We start from the raw sequence: 16,732 nt of genomic DNA on the forward strand, positions 1-16,732 counted from the left end.
ATGGAAGACTTACCTGAGGAGCTCAATGACATTGACTTGTTCATTGGACACATCGACGTTCGTCTGCTATAATTACTTTTACGATCACTGCTTTGTCGGTGGAATCAGTACTCATCCTTAATTAGCTGCAGTGGGCCGACGATTCATTTATTGGATCCCTGTCCTTAATTGACTGCAATAACTGTGTCTTTCCTCTCCCATTCTGTACGTGCGTGCGCGCGTGTGGACCAGGGCAGGTCGTGCACGCAAGGGGGGTAGGGGGGCTGCGTTCGCCGGGCAAGGGCGGTGGGATGTGACGCCATGGCTGTCGAAACGGGGCACTCGGACGCGCACACCTACCTCTCGTCTCCGGAAGCAGCCCCACGGCGCACGACGCTCCACCGCCCCCACCGTGACAGAAAGCCACATGGCTCGCGACAACGAAGTAGGGATCGCTTATCTCTTCTTCTTCCTCCTCTCGTCGGTTTGCTGCAGACCCAATAGTTCTGGACCACCTGGGTAGGGGTTCGATGTGATGTGCGCTTCGTGTGCTTGCAGTGTTACGTCGGAAATAATAAACAACGAGTGCAGTGCGAATACGTGTACACCGACTCGGGAGACGTACTTGTCACACGTTTCCTGTGTGACATACTCGAGAGGGCCACCTCGCTGCCATCTGTAGGAAGCATGGACACGACTTGGCGTGGAAGCACCGAGTAGAAGGTTTAATCGCTTGCCATCACCGTCAGTGGTAGTATTGATTTATCACGTTACACACTTTGGCCAGTTTGCGGATTTCGACTGAGAATTACTACGTTCCTATTGATTTGTCACGTTACACACTTTGACCAGTTTGCGACTGAGAATTACGACGTACCTGTGTGGTCTGCATCACATCTCTCAGGTGGAATTCTACCCTGTCCGTGATCATCACTTGGTCTGCGCGACACTTGGAACACACTAGTGGTTATTTTACTTGTCACCTCTGCTTAGATCGTTATCCCGTGCATTCTTCATGAGTGGGTTCTCCTTTTGCAGTTAAATTGATATAGTCATCTCGATAACTGTCACAATCAAAACATAAGAAACACTGTGGGCTTTTTGTTTGCTCTACATATCACCCAAATGCTAAAGGAGAACCCAGAAACCGAGGATCATATTCACATTTGCAGAAGAGTTTAGCACAGTAGAGTAGTGACTGAAGCAGCACGGAAAAGATCGAGACTATGATACATCCAAAACTCAGTGATATCGATCTGAAATTGCAAAGCAACAAGAGTCTATGGGCGTCAAGATAAATCAGGCACAACCATCAATCTTTTGCGTAATAATATTGACACACTGTGGCTATAATTCAAGTCAATTTACACTATAAGAAAAATCAATATCAGACTTTTGACTACATTAAGACAGTTAGAGCATCAATTGAGCTGTTTCTATCCTCCGTAATCTTTCACACCAGCAACACCAGTTATTAAATATCTAATGTAGCTCACTCCAAAGGCCAATCTGAAACTGGTTCATCGAGAAAGAAAAAGACAGCATAAAACTACTTAATTTGATCTTTAAGTATACATCCAGCTATGCGGACCCTCTCCATCAACTAAAAGTGTCGAGAGCCCAAGGCCAGTGGAGTGGTCGTGAAACAAGGCAAAGGCTACCTTGGAAGCCTCATATAACAAGTTAGAATTAGTTTGCCTTTGATGAAAAAGGGTCAACTGCTGGCAACATCTGATTGCAGCTTTGATGCGTCAATGCTGCTGCTCAATTCAGATAAGAATTCAGGCCCGTATCTTTGTTTCAATTCTCCCTGTTCCAGTAAAGAATTTCAAAGCTGTATTAAAAGCAATAAACACAACATAGAGAGAAGTTAAAAAGATTAAATGTATTTCTAACACAAGCACCATATCATTTTAAAAATAAGGAAAAAAAGAAAACCATGAAAGGGATTTTTGGGCCAACATATACGGCAACACGAAAATAATCATAGATTACAAATAGATTTAATTAATGCACCAACAAGCCATAATTGCTCAATACCATGCAACCATAAGGCTTGCATACTGAAAATTTCTCCATGACCATGATAATACACGTTGCTTATTGAAGCTTAAAAAGGAAGCACAGAGCTGCAGTCATATTGGTCGAAAAATAATTAAAATAAGAATTACTAGTAAAATCAACTTTACAATAACAAAAGCTGATTGTAGAGAAAGGGTATATATGGGGTTGAGTTAAATACAGAACAACCGAATGAGACCTAATTCTTCATGAGCAACAGGCTTTATTTGATACTTGTATAATAACCAAAAATTTATGCATACCCAAAATAATATTACCATGGGACTGAAGGAATGCTAGTTAGATTAGAGCCTCCAAAAGTCTTAACAATTAAAGAATAGATGAACCAACACACATGCACGTAGAAAGAAAAAAGATTGCACATTATGTTGTATATGGAAAGAATCACTTATGCACGTGCCATATTCTGGTCACAAAGACTGTTACTAAGATTGTGTATGAGATAGTGTCAGTCCCACCCCCACATGTTAATTGTTGGCACATAACAACAAATGATTATTACATCCACATTGCACATTATATAATTTTTTTTAGTTGTAAAATGCCTGATCAAGAACATAAGAATTGAATTTTAAATGATATGTAGGAGACTATAATCTGATATACTTAAAAAATATACTATCAAAAAGGTGCCCAACTCTTTTTGGAGGCCATGATTGGTCCATAGGACTGATACAGGATATATGTATTATGTAGCAAACGTGTCCCGGATTAACAATTATAAACAATTTAGATTATACCTGACAGGTATATGACCTGTCTGGATGATATTTGGGTCTATTCCAGGTCAACAGGTAAAATGACAGTCTTATTCAAATATACACTACCAATAATAAAACCACTAACCGTGATTGATTTATTTTCAGCTTCCAGTTCCCCACACAATTTCTGGAGGTTTTCAAGTTCTACTCTGAGTGCGCTGTTCTCATTGTTCAAATCAGTCACTCTCCTTGCCAACTCTTCACATTCTTGCTGACAAAGGAGGATGATAAAAAAAGAGAGATTAGTATTCAGATGATTACAACATCATGCACCCATCTCACTCCAAGGTTAAAGAAAAAGAACAAAACACTGTTTTCAGTACAAACCACCTAAATATGACCATACAGCAACCAAAGAAACTAAAGAACAACTACTGAATCATGAAAAAAAGAAAAAATCTCAAAGTGAAGCTGCACAGAGAGTCCATATATCAAGCTATTATATCAACATCATGTTAATATACCTCAACAATAGTCTAAAGAAGAGCATTACCTGTGTAAAAGTCCCCTTTGAATCGTTATTGACAGTTATAACAGAGATGATACTCAACAACCGAGTAAAACGCATAATGGGCTCTATCCAACATCTAAAACCAAAGATATTAGGAAAAATAAAGAATCAAAAGTCCAGAACTGAAAACTAATGGGCTTAGTTACTAAGCCAAATTTCACTACATTGTAAACGGGAGTAGTTTTTAGAATTGTTGAATAGAAACAGATGCATCTTATTGAACTAATACAGCTTTATCCCATATATTATCCTAACAGTTGAACAATTAAGTGGTAAGCATTGACAACCATAAGAGTGGAACTACTAAAACTCTTAGAACCACTCAAACAAACAGTTGCAGGTAAGTATAAATGCATTGACATGTATGTTATACTTGGACATCGACCAATCTAAAAGTTATGATCAGTGAAAGAAATGGACCTTTTTGTTTTTGGGGCATAAATGCTGTAACATATATAATGGTAATTCTTAACATATCGCAATTTTAGAGAACGGAGCACTAGCTGAGAGGAGGATTGCATTAGGTATATGACGACTTGCATCAAACTTCACTAGAACAAACATGAACATGGACTTCTACTGAAAAACCATTGACAGAGAAAACATCAGAGAGCAACATATCACATAACCAAAAAGGTTTATGCAACTTTGAACCAAGATTAAAAAAATATAGGTACAAAGTAGGCTTTATAAATAAAAAAAAATTTAAAGAATCAGAGACAAAATAACATTATGAAATTGAGTCAGAAGAATAAAGACAATGTTATAAAAAATACAAACTTATCTACACATGCCAATTGTTAAATATTTTGCAAAGAACCAGGTCTACAATAAGAAAATAACAATATGACCATGTTGACTGGAACAATAACCAACCATAATGTATACCACGTAATGGAAATAATGTCTGAATATCAAGAACATAAAAAGGATAAGAAAAATAGATGATATGATGCTTTATCTGCTATACAATCAAAACAATTGGAAGCATTTTCTGAATCTCCCTACAAAGAGTTTTAGCAGTATTATTTTCTTTCTCTAAACAAGCAGCCAGAAAATGGTAGAAAGAAGGGGTGAAAAGAATAAAAATCATGAGCCAAAAAAATAAAACCCTAACCTAATCTAACAGAATGACCATAGTTATAATTTCTCTACCCTTTATGACCCAAGCACTTAGCCCAAGTAATTATCTTGGAGGGAGATGAAACCCTCCATTATTCTGTTAAAAATTAATAAAACATACAAGCATATCAGTTTCGTTGTCAACAAATTATAATCTTGGCTACCTGAAGCACATCAAGGCCATCAAGATGTGCTCTCCTGACAAGTCACTAAGTAAAAAACATTTGTCGTATATTTTCCACTGAAGCAAGCCCTGATATGTCACTAAGTGAAAATGTATGTTGTACATTCCACATAAGCAAGCCAGTCAAACCCTCTTGTTCACCTTAGCAGGAAACTAGGAAATAAAAATTAAGATTAAAAAAACAAAGAAGTGATTCATTTTCTTTTTTCAGTACATAAAATGATGTTTAAGTTGCCTAAAGCATACCTGCTTCCTTAACCTTGACCTCCTGGCAGACTCCCGATTAGACTGTTTTCTTCTCTCCCGCCTCAGGTCACGTTCGTCCTGCAATATACTACTGATCAGTGAAAATTGAAAAAAAAAAAAAAACCAAAAGGAAAGGAAAGAGAGGATAATCATTTAGGTGACAATTTTTGCTGGATGCTAGATACTTCAGATATGCAGTTAAATCAAGCATGAGACATTGTCCATGATGTAATAGACTAGTCATTTGCTAGATCCACTGCTGTTCATGCATGACCTGCTCCAGCCTATCATTACTGGTCCAGAATTCAAGGCACTAGACCCCACCTTTGTAGGTACAGATCCAGCAGGGGAAGCACCCCAAAAGTCCATCCCGATATTCAAATTAGTTGGAGGACCAGGCAATGCTGCTCGTCCTGGGGCTGAGACTGGAAGCTTTTTGGCAGTCCGCACTCTTCCAGCAGTACCGCTATTACCAGCAGTGTCAAAGGAATGAGAACCTTCACCTGAGCAAAACCTGTAGGAATGAGAATCATCGCAGAGTTTCCAATTGATGAAGACAATAGTCATCTACCACAGAACTTACCTTCAGTTGTATTTCCATAACTTCTTTTTCTGTTTGGGGAATGTTCCTAAATATTCGAGAAAGCTTAGTGTTAAGAAAAATGAGTGAAGTACTCCACACACTTACAACAAACAAAGAACCCAACTAGAAAGATTATTGATAAGAAACCAAGCTAGAGCTGTACTCAACCACAAGAGAAACATACTGACACATAAACAAAAAGAAAAATCAGCCACATATGTCAGCATGTAACATTGCCTGAAGAATTTGTCTATCAAGTGGTGCAAATTTGGAAAGAACCTATATGTTTCTTAGTGTCACCACCAATGAGGTGACCGGTCAACAATCAACAAGATAACAACCACAATAAAACTGAGAGATTTGCTTACCTTTGGTTGGTCATAGTCTTCTTTAGTATCTGATGACCCGTCTGTTTCACTGTCATCACTGCCCACAAGATCAGATAGTTAACAAAAAATTCAACAAACTATACAACTAGCACGAGTTCAGCTAGCAAAGCTGACCTCTGCGAGGCATTCTCACCAGCACCAGAGGCCCCTTTACCATCATTCCCTGATTTTCCTGGTGATCCGTCTAAAATTTTGGAAGTCCTCTTGCTCGTCGGCTGATTGTCCTTCGCCTCTGTCGGCCTCCCTTCAGTTTCCTGGGTTCGAAAAGCCACGCCCTAAGAAGTCATCAGCACGAAAAAATATCCTCCGTCACGAACCCAATTTTAATTTGACAACAAGGGTAAGGACAAAAAAGGGTTAAGGAAAGACACTCGAGATAGGTTTACCGCATTTATCGGAGTCTGAGCATAAAAACCCCCTTGCGGATAGAACGAAGCGTAAGCAATCGGACTGCCGTAGGGCGGCATCACTTGCTGGATATATAATTACCCCAAAACAACCACGAAGAAATAGGTAAATAATTGATATTTAATCTGCATATAAACTTTTTCCTGTGCAACCCCACCAACCCACGCACCGAGAAAGATTAAGCAACGAACCTGAGCTCCCCAAACGACAGGCTGCGCGGTTCCGATGGGTGACGGGGAATAGAAAGCCTGGGGCATCACGGCGGCAGCGGCGGCTCCCCGGTCGTAGAAGGCCTGAAAGGAGGCGGACCATTCGGGGGGGACCAGTGCAGTTGCCGGCGGCGCCGCCTCTCGTGGGGCCTTGGAGGAGGTGGAGGCGGAGCTGGCGCCCGTCGTCCTCTTTTCCTTGGGCGAGCCCATGGGCATTGAGGGTAAGCTTTAATCGCGACACGTGGACACCACACGAGCAGCGATGCAGAGCGGGAGGAGGGGCGAGACGGTGGCGAGTAGGAGCTTGACTTGGCAACGACGTGAGAGAGAGATCTGAGCTAGGGTTTCATTTAAGAGAGTGTCCGACGCGGGGATAGAAGGCATCCACAAAGAGCCAAATAAACTTTACACCCAATCGTTACGGGAATATCATACTCGATGACGTGTCAACGAGTGCGGCGTTAGAACTGGAAATTGCTGCTTAAATGGAAGTAAGCGCCCTCGAGACGACGCGTGGGACCCAAACGCCGGTCAGGTTCCACAGGACTGACATCACCCCTTAGGGGCACGTCAAAAACAAGCAGCGTGAGGGTTCCGTTCAATCGGTCACCGCCGAGGCACCAAACAGGAAAGAGGCCCTTCTCATTGGCCGCAACTCCCGCGGGGGCGGGGCGGGGCCGATGAAGCAAGAGAAACGGCTGGGAAACGTTTGTCTCTATTCTTGTAGGCGTAAGGAAAGCGCGTGTTTTATTACGTGTACTTACGACACTGCTCGATTTGGAAACAGAGGGAAAGAAAATGGAGATGGAGTGGGAATGAGCGTGAACTGATGGACCATACGCGTACCTGCCGCCGAGTCGTTCTTCCCCTCGATTGATGCACATGTATTTACGACAATACCTTCATGTATTTAAGACATAATCAGTGAATAATTAATAATTCAAGAGGAAATTAGAAAAAGCTATCAAGATGGAACGAAAATAATTGTTTGATCAATATACCCAATATTTCATCCAAGTAAAAGAATCATATTACATCTCGTAATTCCACGTACTGTCAGCAATCAACTTTGGAACTTTTTGTAGCTCTGCTAAATTGACAGTTGCAGATATCTGCACAGCAAAATCAATCATGAGACCAGTAAAATGGCATTTCACATGCAAATTAAAAGAACAAGATATCTGTTATACAATAAAGAGAATGGCGGTACGACACTAACAGAGATATAAGTGGATTAAATGACTAACATATTGTTAATTTTACACTAACCTTTTAAGAAGCAGAAAAAAAGAAACCATGAAAATTCAGAGGTGATGATTATTTGATGAACAAGGAGCTTCTAGTTTGTAAGATAAGATACATGAAAAATTGAGCTGAAGAGACTAGTTAAATTGAACAATACACTATAAAGATAAACGCATGGTAGGATTCGAAGAGGTACATGAAACTACAAGGGCAGCAAATTATCAAGATACTTGATATCGTTACAATTAAAGAAGTTAACCATATAATATAATGATCTCATGGCAGTTTAAATGCCAATCTGTCGCCTTCATGACGATGTGATCACCAGTGCATGTCTAAGGGCCACCTGGTGGTGTAGCCCGTTCGCTGAGAGGTCAAGGCACTCTCGCTCGGCTGTAGATTGAGCAATTGTCAGTGCAGACCTGTATCATGCAGATTTTGCATCTGACCCAAATTGATGCCAATTAGATGAATAAGAGAAGTAGACTAAGAGTTGATAAAAACTTTAATTGCTTCCAATGTGACCAACCTGACTTTTACTTGATCACCAAAGCTGACAAATTCATCAAAATCCATTCTACTAACCATATAACATAATGGTCTCATGGCACTTTAAGCACCAATCTGGTTGGCTGTAGATTGAACAATTGTCAGTGCAGATGTCTGTCATGCTTTTGTACCTGATCCAAATTGAAGCCAATTAGATGAAAAAGAAAAGTAGACTCGGACTTGATAGAAAAACTTTAGTTGCTTCCATGTGACCAATCGACTTTTACTTGATCAGCAAACTTGATAAATTCATCAAAATATTTTCTACCATTATATACAGCTTAAAACATCCCAAGAAATTAGACCACAGTAGACCACTTCCCTATTTTATTTTTGGTGTTTCTTCTTCTAAATCTTCCTTCTGGTTTCTTGAGTAATTTAGGACCCTTCTTCTAATGGTCAGCTACATTTTCTCCAACTACTTGTGAAGAGACATTTGGCTGACAAGGATATGCACTCTGTGGGGTTCAGATCTCAGATATAGATAATGGAATCAGAGTTATTACCTAATAACTAGGACACCTCTAAGCAGATCAAACCTGAAAAACCAACAATCGAATAAAAAGAATCTAAGCCCATCTAGAATAAACCTTAATAATCAAAGACCCAATTGAATCTTAACTTAATTCAGACACCAAATATCCATCATCAGGTGAAAGGTCAACCCATTTAGCCTCAAGCCATTCTAAATGTCACCATAATTTTCTTCATAAAATCCAAGAAATTTCATGTCTCCATGAGTTGTTTTTGAGCCATTTTAATACTCATATCCTAGGGAAGTCTATCGACATGTTTGTTCTATGTTAGTTACTTGAATTTAACTCAAGCTTTCTCCCACGGTCTGACTTGCAGCCTTTGTAGCTGGTAACTCAATATCAGTCCGAAAATGATCTACTAATTTTGCATTTCTTTTTCAGCATTCGATCAACTATGACAAATAAATCCATGGAAAACAGCCTTGACCCTTTCTGCAACCAGTGGTTCAGAAAAGATATTAAAATAATAAAAAGCATTACAGATGGACAAACAAACAAAAGAAGTTGCACTGTTGGAGTCGAAGACCATAGAAAGTCACAAGAACACTATGATGTAACATATGTTAAGAACATGATAGCTTAAGAACCAAATCATAGTTCATCAAGTGCACTTTGAGTTTGTCATTTCGTGAATGATTATGCTAGCAATAGAAATGATGGTCTGAACTTTGTACATTAATATAACTTGAAAGTTTGATGCTATAGGTGATCAATCCTTTAAAAGTGTACCAATTCAGGAAGTATTCCATGTAAAAGCAATTATGTGACAAATTTTCAATAAGTTGTTCTGTAGACAGTTTACACCTACCATTTCACAATATATTTCTTTGAGTTAAATTTAAAACACTAGAATAAGAAACAATTTACCTGTAGGATCAATGTTCTAGCTGGAAGTTGTACTCAGAAAAGCTAAAATTGTTTGTGAACATATCAATAAAGAAATCTGAACCATCTAACACAAATAACAAATTAGACCAAGATTTCATCAGTATTATTATTATTATCTAATGTTGTCCAAAGAGACCCATGCTGCTTAAATTATGGAACCAACTTATAAATAACATAGACAATTCACAAGGAGCCTCAGAAAGCAGAGATCCCAATTTACAGGGTGTAGCAAAATCAATGTAAAAGGCTTCCTTGATTACAAATGTAAACAAAAGCATCCATTGAGCAGATCTGTACTCACTGTTAGCTTGCCATTTGAGTATTAGGCAGAAAAGTATAGAAGTTACCAATCTCAATCTAATCAATGAATTGAAAAGAGGATAAATCAGTACAACTATATGCTTTTCAGGCCAAGAAAGGAAGCATCACAAAAGGAAACATGATAGAGGGATTATGGGTCCATCATAATTTGGAGAATTGCTCCTCCAATAGGATAGCAGTTCAATTCCTATAGGTAGATTCATGTATTCAATAATTGAGCTATTACCTTACCCAAAGGATTGAGGCCTCAACCATACCGACCAAAAAACGAAAATGATAGGACCAAATTGAATACCAGCTCAATTAAACATGATGTGTAATATTTATGAGATCTAAAAATGAAGAAAAAAAAGTGCCAAGCAGGTGTGAAGTTAAGCAATTTTAACAACATACAAATTTTATTAACAATCTAGAACCATCAAAACAAGGTGAATTTAGATAGGTATACACGATCTAACATTGTTATGCTAAGAATTAATAGTCTAGATGCTCATTTTTACTTGCCTTTTTCTTGATGAACAAGAAAAAATTTCTCGAATTGTGTGGATGCTGGCTTTAGCTTATTTTGTCCATGTAAATCATGTTCGGTGAGTTGATGTATGCTCGAGGCAGCTTATAATCTACTTAAAACACTGTTTATAATCACAAGTGAGAAACTGACTGGTAAAAAAAAAAGGCAGAATCAATAGGCTATTTCTAGAAAAGTACATATGAGAAGAGATCATCTTCATTTGTGATCCAACTGCATATCCCATTCTACTCTTGAATACGCCTTAACTCTTAACTAGTTATCTACACACATTCCACTGATATGTTTCTCCAAATCGAAAAGGAGAAGAATTTTGGCAGGGGTGATCGTGGATTACCTTGAAGCAGCCGTTGACAATGGAGTCCTTGCTCCATTCGATGCCGAGATTCTTGTTGGTGGTGTGGTAGGTGGACTCGAGGGAGTCTTCCCCCTCGAACTTCCTGGTGAGGGCGAAGTCCCAGGCGTTCTTGGACACGTCCTAACAGGGTTCCAGCACAGTCCGCCGAAGCTCCCCGTGTGCGTAGATGTACTTGACCTTGCAGGCGCCAGGCGTGCCGAAGGAGTAGCTGACGGAGACCTTGTTGGAGAAATCAAGGGCAACGGAACCATCGAGGGCCGCCCGGTTGTCCCTCGGCGCGTGGGTGTAGGTCAGATTCACCGTATTCTCCATCAGCCGGATCGAATTCATGAACTGGAACCGAACATCTAAAGACGAAGGGAAGGGAGAAAGGATTAAGCGGTCGATAAATCGATCAAGGTATGGAATGAATGGACTGGTAGATGGACCTTGGTGGGAAGGTGGCAGTCGAGGATGAATGCGCCGGGCTTCTCGAGGGAGAGGACGAAGGTGGCATCGGATATGGAGGCCTTGAGGCGGACGTCGCCGGCATCGATGGCGAAGGTGGCCACGGCGCTGGCGCTCTCGTTCACCTCGTATCGGCCCTTCAGCGAAGCCTTCATCACTCCTCTCGAACTCCTACTCCGCTCCGAGGGTTTGGGATAAGGAGAGATGGAGAGAGGGGAGGTTGCTATGTGGAGTCCGCCGGCTGATAAGCTACAGCATGGGCGCAGGAGAGAAGTACGATCTGTGAGTCTGCGAGTGTGTCGATGGCCTCTTCTACTCATCTATTTATCTTCCCCCATAGTTTCCAAGGTTTGCGCAGAATGAGAGCGAAGATATGTATCGAAACGTGCGGCATAACGCCACAGATTTTTTAGGTGTAGAAATGTTACCCGCGCACTCTTTGGTCATAATACTACAGTAAATACAAATGACTCAACGTTGATTAAAAATAATCGTAAACTCAAAAATGCGATACGACTAATTATAGATTATTTGTGCAGTTAGTTATCTTTAATTTGTTGGTACTTTTACTTTAAAAAATTATATTGATATTTATATAGTTATAAAAATAAAACATTTAGATGTAATTATCTTAAGACCATCGATTTTTTCAAAAAATATAAAAACGAAGAGTAAAAAAATAATTTTAATATTTCAGTTAATTATGGCAAACAACATCGATGGTGGCAGACGATGACGTCGCTGAAAGCTGTGGGTGGCTGTTGTGAATGAAGAGAACGACGATAAGAGATGAAGACTGCTCGACAACTATGTTGACGACAAGTATGACAATGTCCATCGAGATCTCGACAACTGCTCGCCTACCAACCTTTCAAAGCTTTTCTTCCTATCGACAATAATCATGAAGAATAAAAGTCCTCCAACAAGCCCCTCATCTCATATTTTTCATGCTCATGTCAAAACTAACACGGTAACGAGAGGAACGATAGAAGCTTTGGTAACCCCGACTTTACGTTGAGCAATCCGCCCAATGAGTCAACAATAAGATAGCCATCATCTTCGTCATAAATGCCTCAATAGTTAACATCATCTACACTAACTTCGTTGATGCAGTTGTCAAGCAACGAAAAAACCATCGATACAAGTGTCAAGCGATTCTTTCATCGCTAGGCAACTACATCGGTGTTTGACGATTTATAACTAATCCCTTGTGATAACTAAAGCAATTCGGTGAACTGTATTTTTCCAAACAAACGATTTTGATCAAGCATTCAATATTGTACCCGTAAAGGATATCATGCATTGCAAAATCAGGCATTAGGCATACATACTCATTATCCATCGTGGCACATGCCAAGCTGACTTGCTACAGGAGGCATAATAAACTGCACCGCATCTTCGACCCACTCGAAACAAGAACGTTTCGTTTTGCCATACTTTGTGACAATCTCAATGAATAAAAAATGAACTACAACAGGGTAGAATGCACTTATTATGAGCGATCCCAGGAACTCGACAGCGGCAAACTCTTAAATCTCTATCCATCCTCTTTTGGGCGAAATAGAGGTGAAAGAGATAATCACATTGACAATTCTTATTGGGAAACATAAGCCAGCACCTCTGGTAACAAAGTTTAGTCTCATACAGCTACAGCAACTGCTTCATCCAAAGCAACAACTCCTGGAAGCTCCTTGCCTTCCAACAACTCCAAGCTAGCTCCACCACCAGTTGATATGTGACTCATCACATCAGCAACTCCAACTTTCTCAACTGCAGCAACAGAGTCTCCACCTCCAATGATCGTCGTCACCCCCTTCCCGCTGAGCTCTGCCAACTTCTTTGCAATTGACTGCCATGTCAACACAATCAGCCAAGCTGTCTTTATAGGTGTATAAGTGTTAAATTCAAAGTTATAGAAACTTTATTCAACATTATCAATAATTTAAAACCTACATCAGTCAAACCGTATTGAGTAGAAGACAAATTATCATTTACCTCAGTTCCCACAGCAAACTTGTCAAACTCAAAAACTCCCATGGGACCATTCCAAATAATGGTCTTGGTTGTATCCAATGCATCACTAAATGTCTTAACTGAATCCGGTCCAATGTCCAACCCCATCCAACCATCAGGGATTTCAGACGCTGGCACAACCTGCAAACAGAATCGTCATTCCTTCATCACCAATTGTTGTTGTTTTTTCCTTCACTAGTAAAATATAGTTGAAGCTGTTAACTTGAAATCCACAAACCATTATAGTGAGAACTTTAAGTTTAGACCACATGAGATGTGTGATAATCGATAGTTTCCTAAGGCCAGTTATGAATTTTAATGAAGATATTAAATTAGCAAACCTTGCTCTCTGCATCAGCTGCAAATTTATCTGCAATAATGACATCAGTTGGTAACAAAAGAGACACACCCTTCGCTTTGGCTTTTGCAAGAAGTGATGATGCAAGCCCAAGTTTGTCATCTTCTACCAAAGAAGAACCCACTGAGAAACCTTGTGCTTTGTAAAATGTGAATATCATCCCGCCACCGAGAAGAAGGATATCACACTTCTCCAACAGTGATTCAATCACCCCAATCTTAGATGATACTTTTGAGCCACCTACAATAGCTGCAAATGGTCTCTTGGGGGTTGAAACAGCACCAACAAGATAATCAAGTTCCTACAATTACATGGAAGAATCAAGGTTAGGAAAACAAACATACAACAAGTATAAAAAATGGTAACCATTTGAAGTCTGCAAATCTAGAGCAACACGCATTAAATAAAGTACAGAACTGCAGAATTCAAAATCATATCAGCGTATACAGGACTTCCAAAGAAAATATATAGGTCTCCTAAGTACACATGCCTGATAATTTGGTATTAATGTCTATAGTCACCTTTTGCAAAAGAAAACCAGCGACGGAGGGCTTCAGGAACTTGGTGACACCCTCTGTTGATGCATGTGCTCTATGGGCCGTTCCAAAAGCATCATTCACATAAAGGTCAGCTAGTGCTGCAAGCTTCTTTGCGAATTCAGGATCATTTTTCTCTTCCTCTTTATAAAATCTAACATTTTCAAGAAGTAGAACGCCACCTTCAGGCAGTGCATTAACCAAATTTTCAACTTCTGGTCCAATACAATCATCTGCTTTCTCAACCTGTTTGTCATAAAGGAATTCATAGTAAAACAAGACACTACAATTATGCACTTCACATAAACATACAAGTTAAAACATGAACATACCTTGATTCCAAGTAGTTCAGAAAGCCTAGGCACAATTGGGTTCAAACTGAATTTTGGTGTGACACCCTTCGGGCGTCCCTGATTTGGCAGATAACAAAAATGTGAGTTCAGAGTCAATGGTTGTAGCTAATTGAAGAACAAAATACAAATTAAAGCATTATCTATCAAAGTCCAAAATGCATTGTGATACATATATCACAAAAAAGATAGCCATAACCAGAATCTTTGCAATCAACTTAAAGTTGTAAGCTTTTGTCACATTTCATACCTATAAAAGTTAGATATTTAACTGAAACCATAGACTTACAAATATGTCTACATGGATTACCACACTGTCGAAAAATTTTCGAAACAGATGGAAGCTTAAATAATACACCAGAAACTTCAAAAGCGACAGTTAATTGGCATAATTTACTAGATCTCCAGGTAGGAGGACAAATTTAGTCCACAGTGCAAAGGCAGAAACTTAATCAAGTATCTCATGCATAAAGCCTACACTATATCCGAATGAATAAGCAAAAAGCAACCATATATATTTCTCATGTGGATAAAATGTATGCATTGAGGGGGGAGGATAATAAAAAAAATATATTAGTTTCATCACAAATATAAGAGAACCAAGAAAAAAAAACTGCAGTTTCCTAGTAAATTCTGTCCTTTCAGATTAATTTGATATAGAAATACAAAAATGCTTTGTGGATTGTAGTAATACTGAAGAGAAGTAATGGGCATTATAGTTCCCATTGCTGTCATGGTAGTATGTTTGCAGAAAACTGAATGCTGCAAAATCTGATATCCTAACAAGGGTAGAGGACCAAAGGGCAATTCATGCCATGCATAACAACTTGGATAGCTGAGGGCATAACATCGAAGAAGATCCATTGTTAATGTCAAAGACTAAATGATCATATGAAGTACCATATTCTGGCCAATCACTATATCAAGCGGCCAATAACATAATTCCGAATAATCAAGAAACAAATGAGTTGACCGAGAACGGGAACATCTCACCAGATGACTGGAGAGGATGACTTTGGCCCCATTGCTGATCAAGTGCTTGATGGTGGGCACGGCCGCCCGGATCCTGGTGTCATCGGTGATGTTGCGGTTCTCGTCGAGGGGAACGTTCAGATCCGCCCGGACGAATACCTTCTTCCCCTTGAGGTCGGCGGCGGTGAGGTCCCCCACGCTCTTCTTGGCCATGGACGCCACCCCGCGCGACCCCTTCCCGCTCCTCCCGGCCACGGACCTGATCTTCGCCGCCACGTGAGCCGCCAGAAGCGGGTCGGCCGCGGCCCCGGCGAAACCCAGCCGCCGAAGCGGCGAACGGAGGGCTACCGCGCCGGAGAGTAGCGCCGCCGCCGTCGTCGACCGCCTGCGGGAGGAGGTCGGGAGGAGGGAGAAGGAGGTGGCGGCGGTGGAAGCCATGGATCGTAAACTCTTCGCAAAGGCGAGAGCGAGAGAGAGAGAGAGAAGCCAAGCAAGGAGGTCGCGGAGACACGAGTGATGGATTAAAAAGTAAGGAGGAGGGGGAATGTGATGTGGAGCAGAAGCGGGGGTTCGTGGATTTTTCTTATCGCTGAAGAGCGGTGGAGAGCGAGGGGTTCGATGAGAAGATTTGGGCTTCGTTTGTGGCGTGGGGTGGGAGAAAGGAAGGTGGAGATGACGAAGTCGTGGACTCAATTTAGCATGGCTTCCCTTCTAATATTCTATTACATAAATCATAAACCTCCACAATATAATAGGGTTTATTGCGTAACATTTCTTATTTTAAACCTCCGAAATTGTATTTTTAATAGTAACTAAATCCAATAAAAATAAATTTGCATACATATTTATATATACACATATTTCCTCAAAAGTTAGTGGTTCTACATTTACCATCAACTATATGTTTTATATGCCATTGAAACTCCAATTTACATTTTTATGTATTCCTCCTAAATTTGATCAAGCGAATGTTTTAGATGGATGTTAAAGGTAGAGTGGCCTATATAATTGGAGAAAGAAGTATATTATATTAAATTCTATAATTGGATTATTAAAATTTCAATTTTAACGCATTTAAATTTTCAAGAAGATGAACGCCCATTATTTAACTATAGAGGTTAAAATTAATAATTAATTATGACCATCACAATTGTCA

The 16,732-nt window shown here is 40.0% G+C and overlaps 3 protein-coding genes across 6 annotated transcripts; all 3 read right to left on the reverse strand.

Annotated features, from left to right (window-relative positions):
• Positions 1-1,274: 1,274 nt before the first annotated feature.
• LOC135614124 (G-box-binding factor 1-like) lies at positions 1,275-11,685 on the reverse strand. Of its 4 annotated transcripts, XM_065111155.1 has the most exons (13): positions 11,329-11,680; positions 10,880-11,247; positions 8,249-8,399; positions 7,476-7,586; positions 6,457-7,374; positions 6,244-6,330; positions 5,972-6,132; positions 5,837-5,894; positions 5,469-5,514; positions 5,210-5,388; positions 4,886-4,963; positions 2,908-3,033; positions 1,275-1,789 (listed from the first exon to the last, which is right to left on the reverse strand). In XM_065111155.1, exons 5-13 carry the CDS (start codon positions 6,688-6,690, stop codon positions 1,694-1,696), a joined length of 1,065 nt encoding a protein of 354 aa, XP_064967227.1. In that variant the 5' UTR covers positions 6,691-7,374; positions 7,476-7,586; positions 8,249-8,399; positions 10,880-11,247; positions 11,329-11,680; the 3' UTR covers positions 1,275-1,693. The 4 variants fall into 4 exon arrangements, with proteins under 4 accessions (XP_064967227.1, XP_064967228.1, XP_064967226.1 ...); XM_065111157.1 differs by lacking the exon at positions 1,275-1,789 and adding an exon at positions 3,316-3,409 and having other exon boundaries at positions 7,476-8,399; positions 11,329-11,685; XM_065111156.1 differs by lacking the exons at positions 8,249-8,399; positions 10,880-11,247; positions 11,329-11,680 and having other exon boundaries at positions 5,972-6,111; positions 7,476-7,615.
• LOC108953068 (outer envelope pore protein 24, chloroplastic-like) lies at positions 7,506-11,502 on the reverse strand. Its single transcript, XM_018827293.2, has 4 exons — positions 11,329-11,502; positions 11,078-11,233; positions 10,880-11,020; positions 7,506-7,586 (listed from the first exon to the last, which is right to left on the reverse strand). Exons 1-4 carry the CDS (start codon positions 11,500-11,502, stop codon positions 7,506-7,508), a joined length of 552 nt encoding a protein of 183 aa, XP_018682838.2.
• Positions 11,686-12,811: 1,126 nt separating the features above from the next.
• Positions 12,812-16,247, reverse strand: LOC135614125 (phosphoglycerate kinase, chloroplastic-like). The gene is made up of 6 exons (XM_065111158.1): positions 15,598-16,247; positions 14,587-14,664; positions 14,240-14,500; positions 13,702-14,019; positions 13,343-13,501; positions 12,812-13,196 (listed from the first exon to the last, which is right to left on the reverse strand). Exons 1-6 carry the CDS (start codon positions 16,012-16,014, stop codon positions 12,987-12,989), a joined length of 1,443 nt encoding a protein of 480 aa, XP_064967230.1. The 5' UTR covers positions 16,015-16,247; the 3' UTR covers positions 12,812-12,986.
• Between the last annotated feature and the right edge of the window lie 485 nt (positions 16,248-16,732).

The sequence above is a fragment of the Musa acuminata genome, chromosome BXJ2-6 (genome assembly GCF_036884655.1).
Source record: "Musa acuminata AAA Group cultivar baxijiao chromosome BXJ2-6, Cavendish_Baxijiao_AAA, whole genome shotgun sequence".
NCBI lineage: Eukaryota > Viridiplantae > Streptophyta > Magnoliopsida > Zingiberales > Musaceae > Musa > Musa acuminata.

What these genes read in the sequence shown, in the direction of transcription:
- LOC135614124 (XM_065111155.1), bottom strand. Translation starts at nt 6,690, where the DNA reads ATGCCCATGGGCTCGCCCAAGGAAAAGAGGACGACGGGCGCCAGCTCC. An exon ending in GGTGAGAATGCCTCGCAGAG is followed by an intron (nt 5,895 to 5,971) that starts GTCAGCTTTGCT and finishes TCTTGTGGGCAG; the next exon opens with TGATGACAGTGAAACAGACG. An exon ending in GGTCAAGGTTAAGGAAGCAG is followed by an intron (nt 3,034 to 4,885) that starts GTATGCTTTAGG and finishes CTCCTTTGTCAG; the next exon opens with CAAGAATGTGAAGAGTTGGC.
- LOC108953068 (XM_018827293.2), bottom strand. Translation starts at nt 11,502, where the DNA reads ATGAAGGCTTCGCTGAAGGGCCGATACGAGGTGAACGAGAGCGCCAGC. An exon ending in GCACGCCTGGCGCCTGCAAG is followed by an intron (nt 11,021 to 11,077) that starts GTCAAGTACATC and finishes GAACCCTGTTAG; the next exon opens with GACGTGTCCAAGAACGCCTG. An exon ending in TTGTCAACGGCTGCTTCAAG is followed by an intron (nt 7,587 to 10,879) that starts GTAATCCACGAT and finishes TTTGCTGTGCAG; the next exon opens with ATATCTGCAACTGTCAATTT.
- LOC135614125 (XM_065111158.1), bottom strand. Translation starts at nt 16,014, where the DNA reads ATGGCTTCCACCGCCGCCACCTCCTTCTCCCTCCTCCCGACCTCCTCC. An exon ending in TCATCCTCTCCAGTCATCTG is followed by an intron (nt 14,665 to 15,597) that starts GTGAGATGTTCC and finishes CTGCCAAATCAG; the next exon opens with GGACGCCCGAAGGGTGTCAC. An exon ending in CTGGTTTTCTTTTGCAAAAG is followed by an intron (nt 14,020 to 14,239) that starts GTGACTATAGAC and finishes ATGTAATTGTAG; the next exon opens with GAACTTGATTATCTTGTTGG.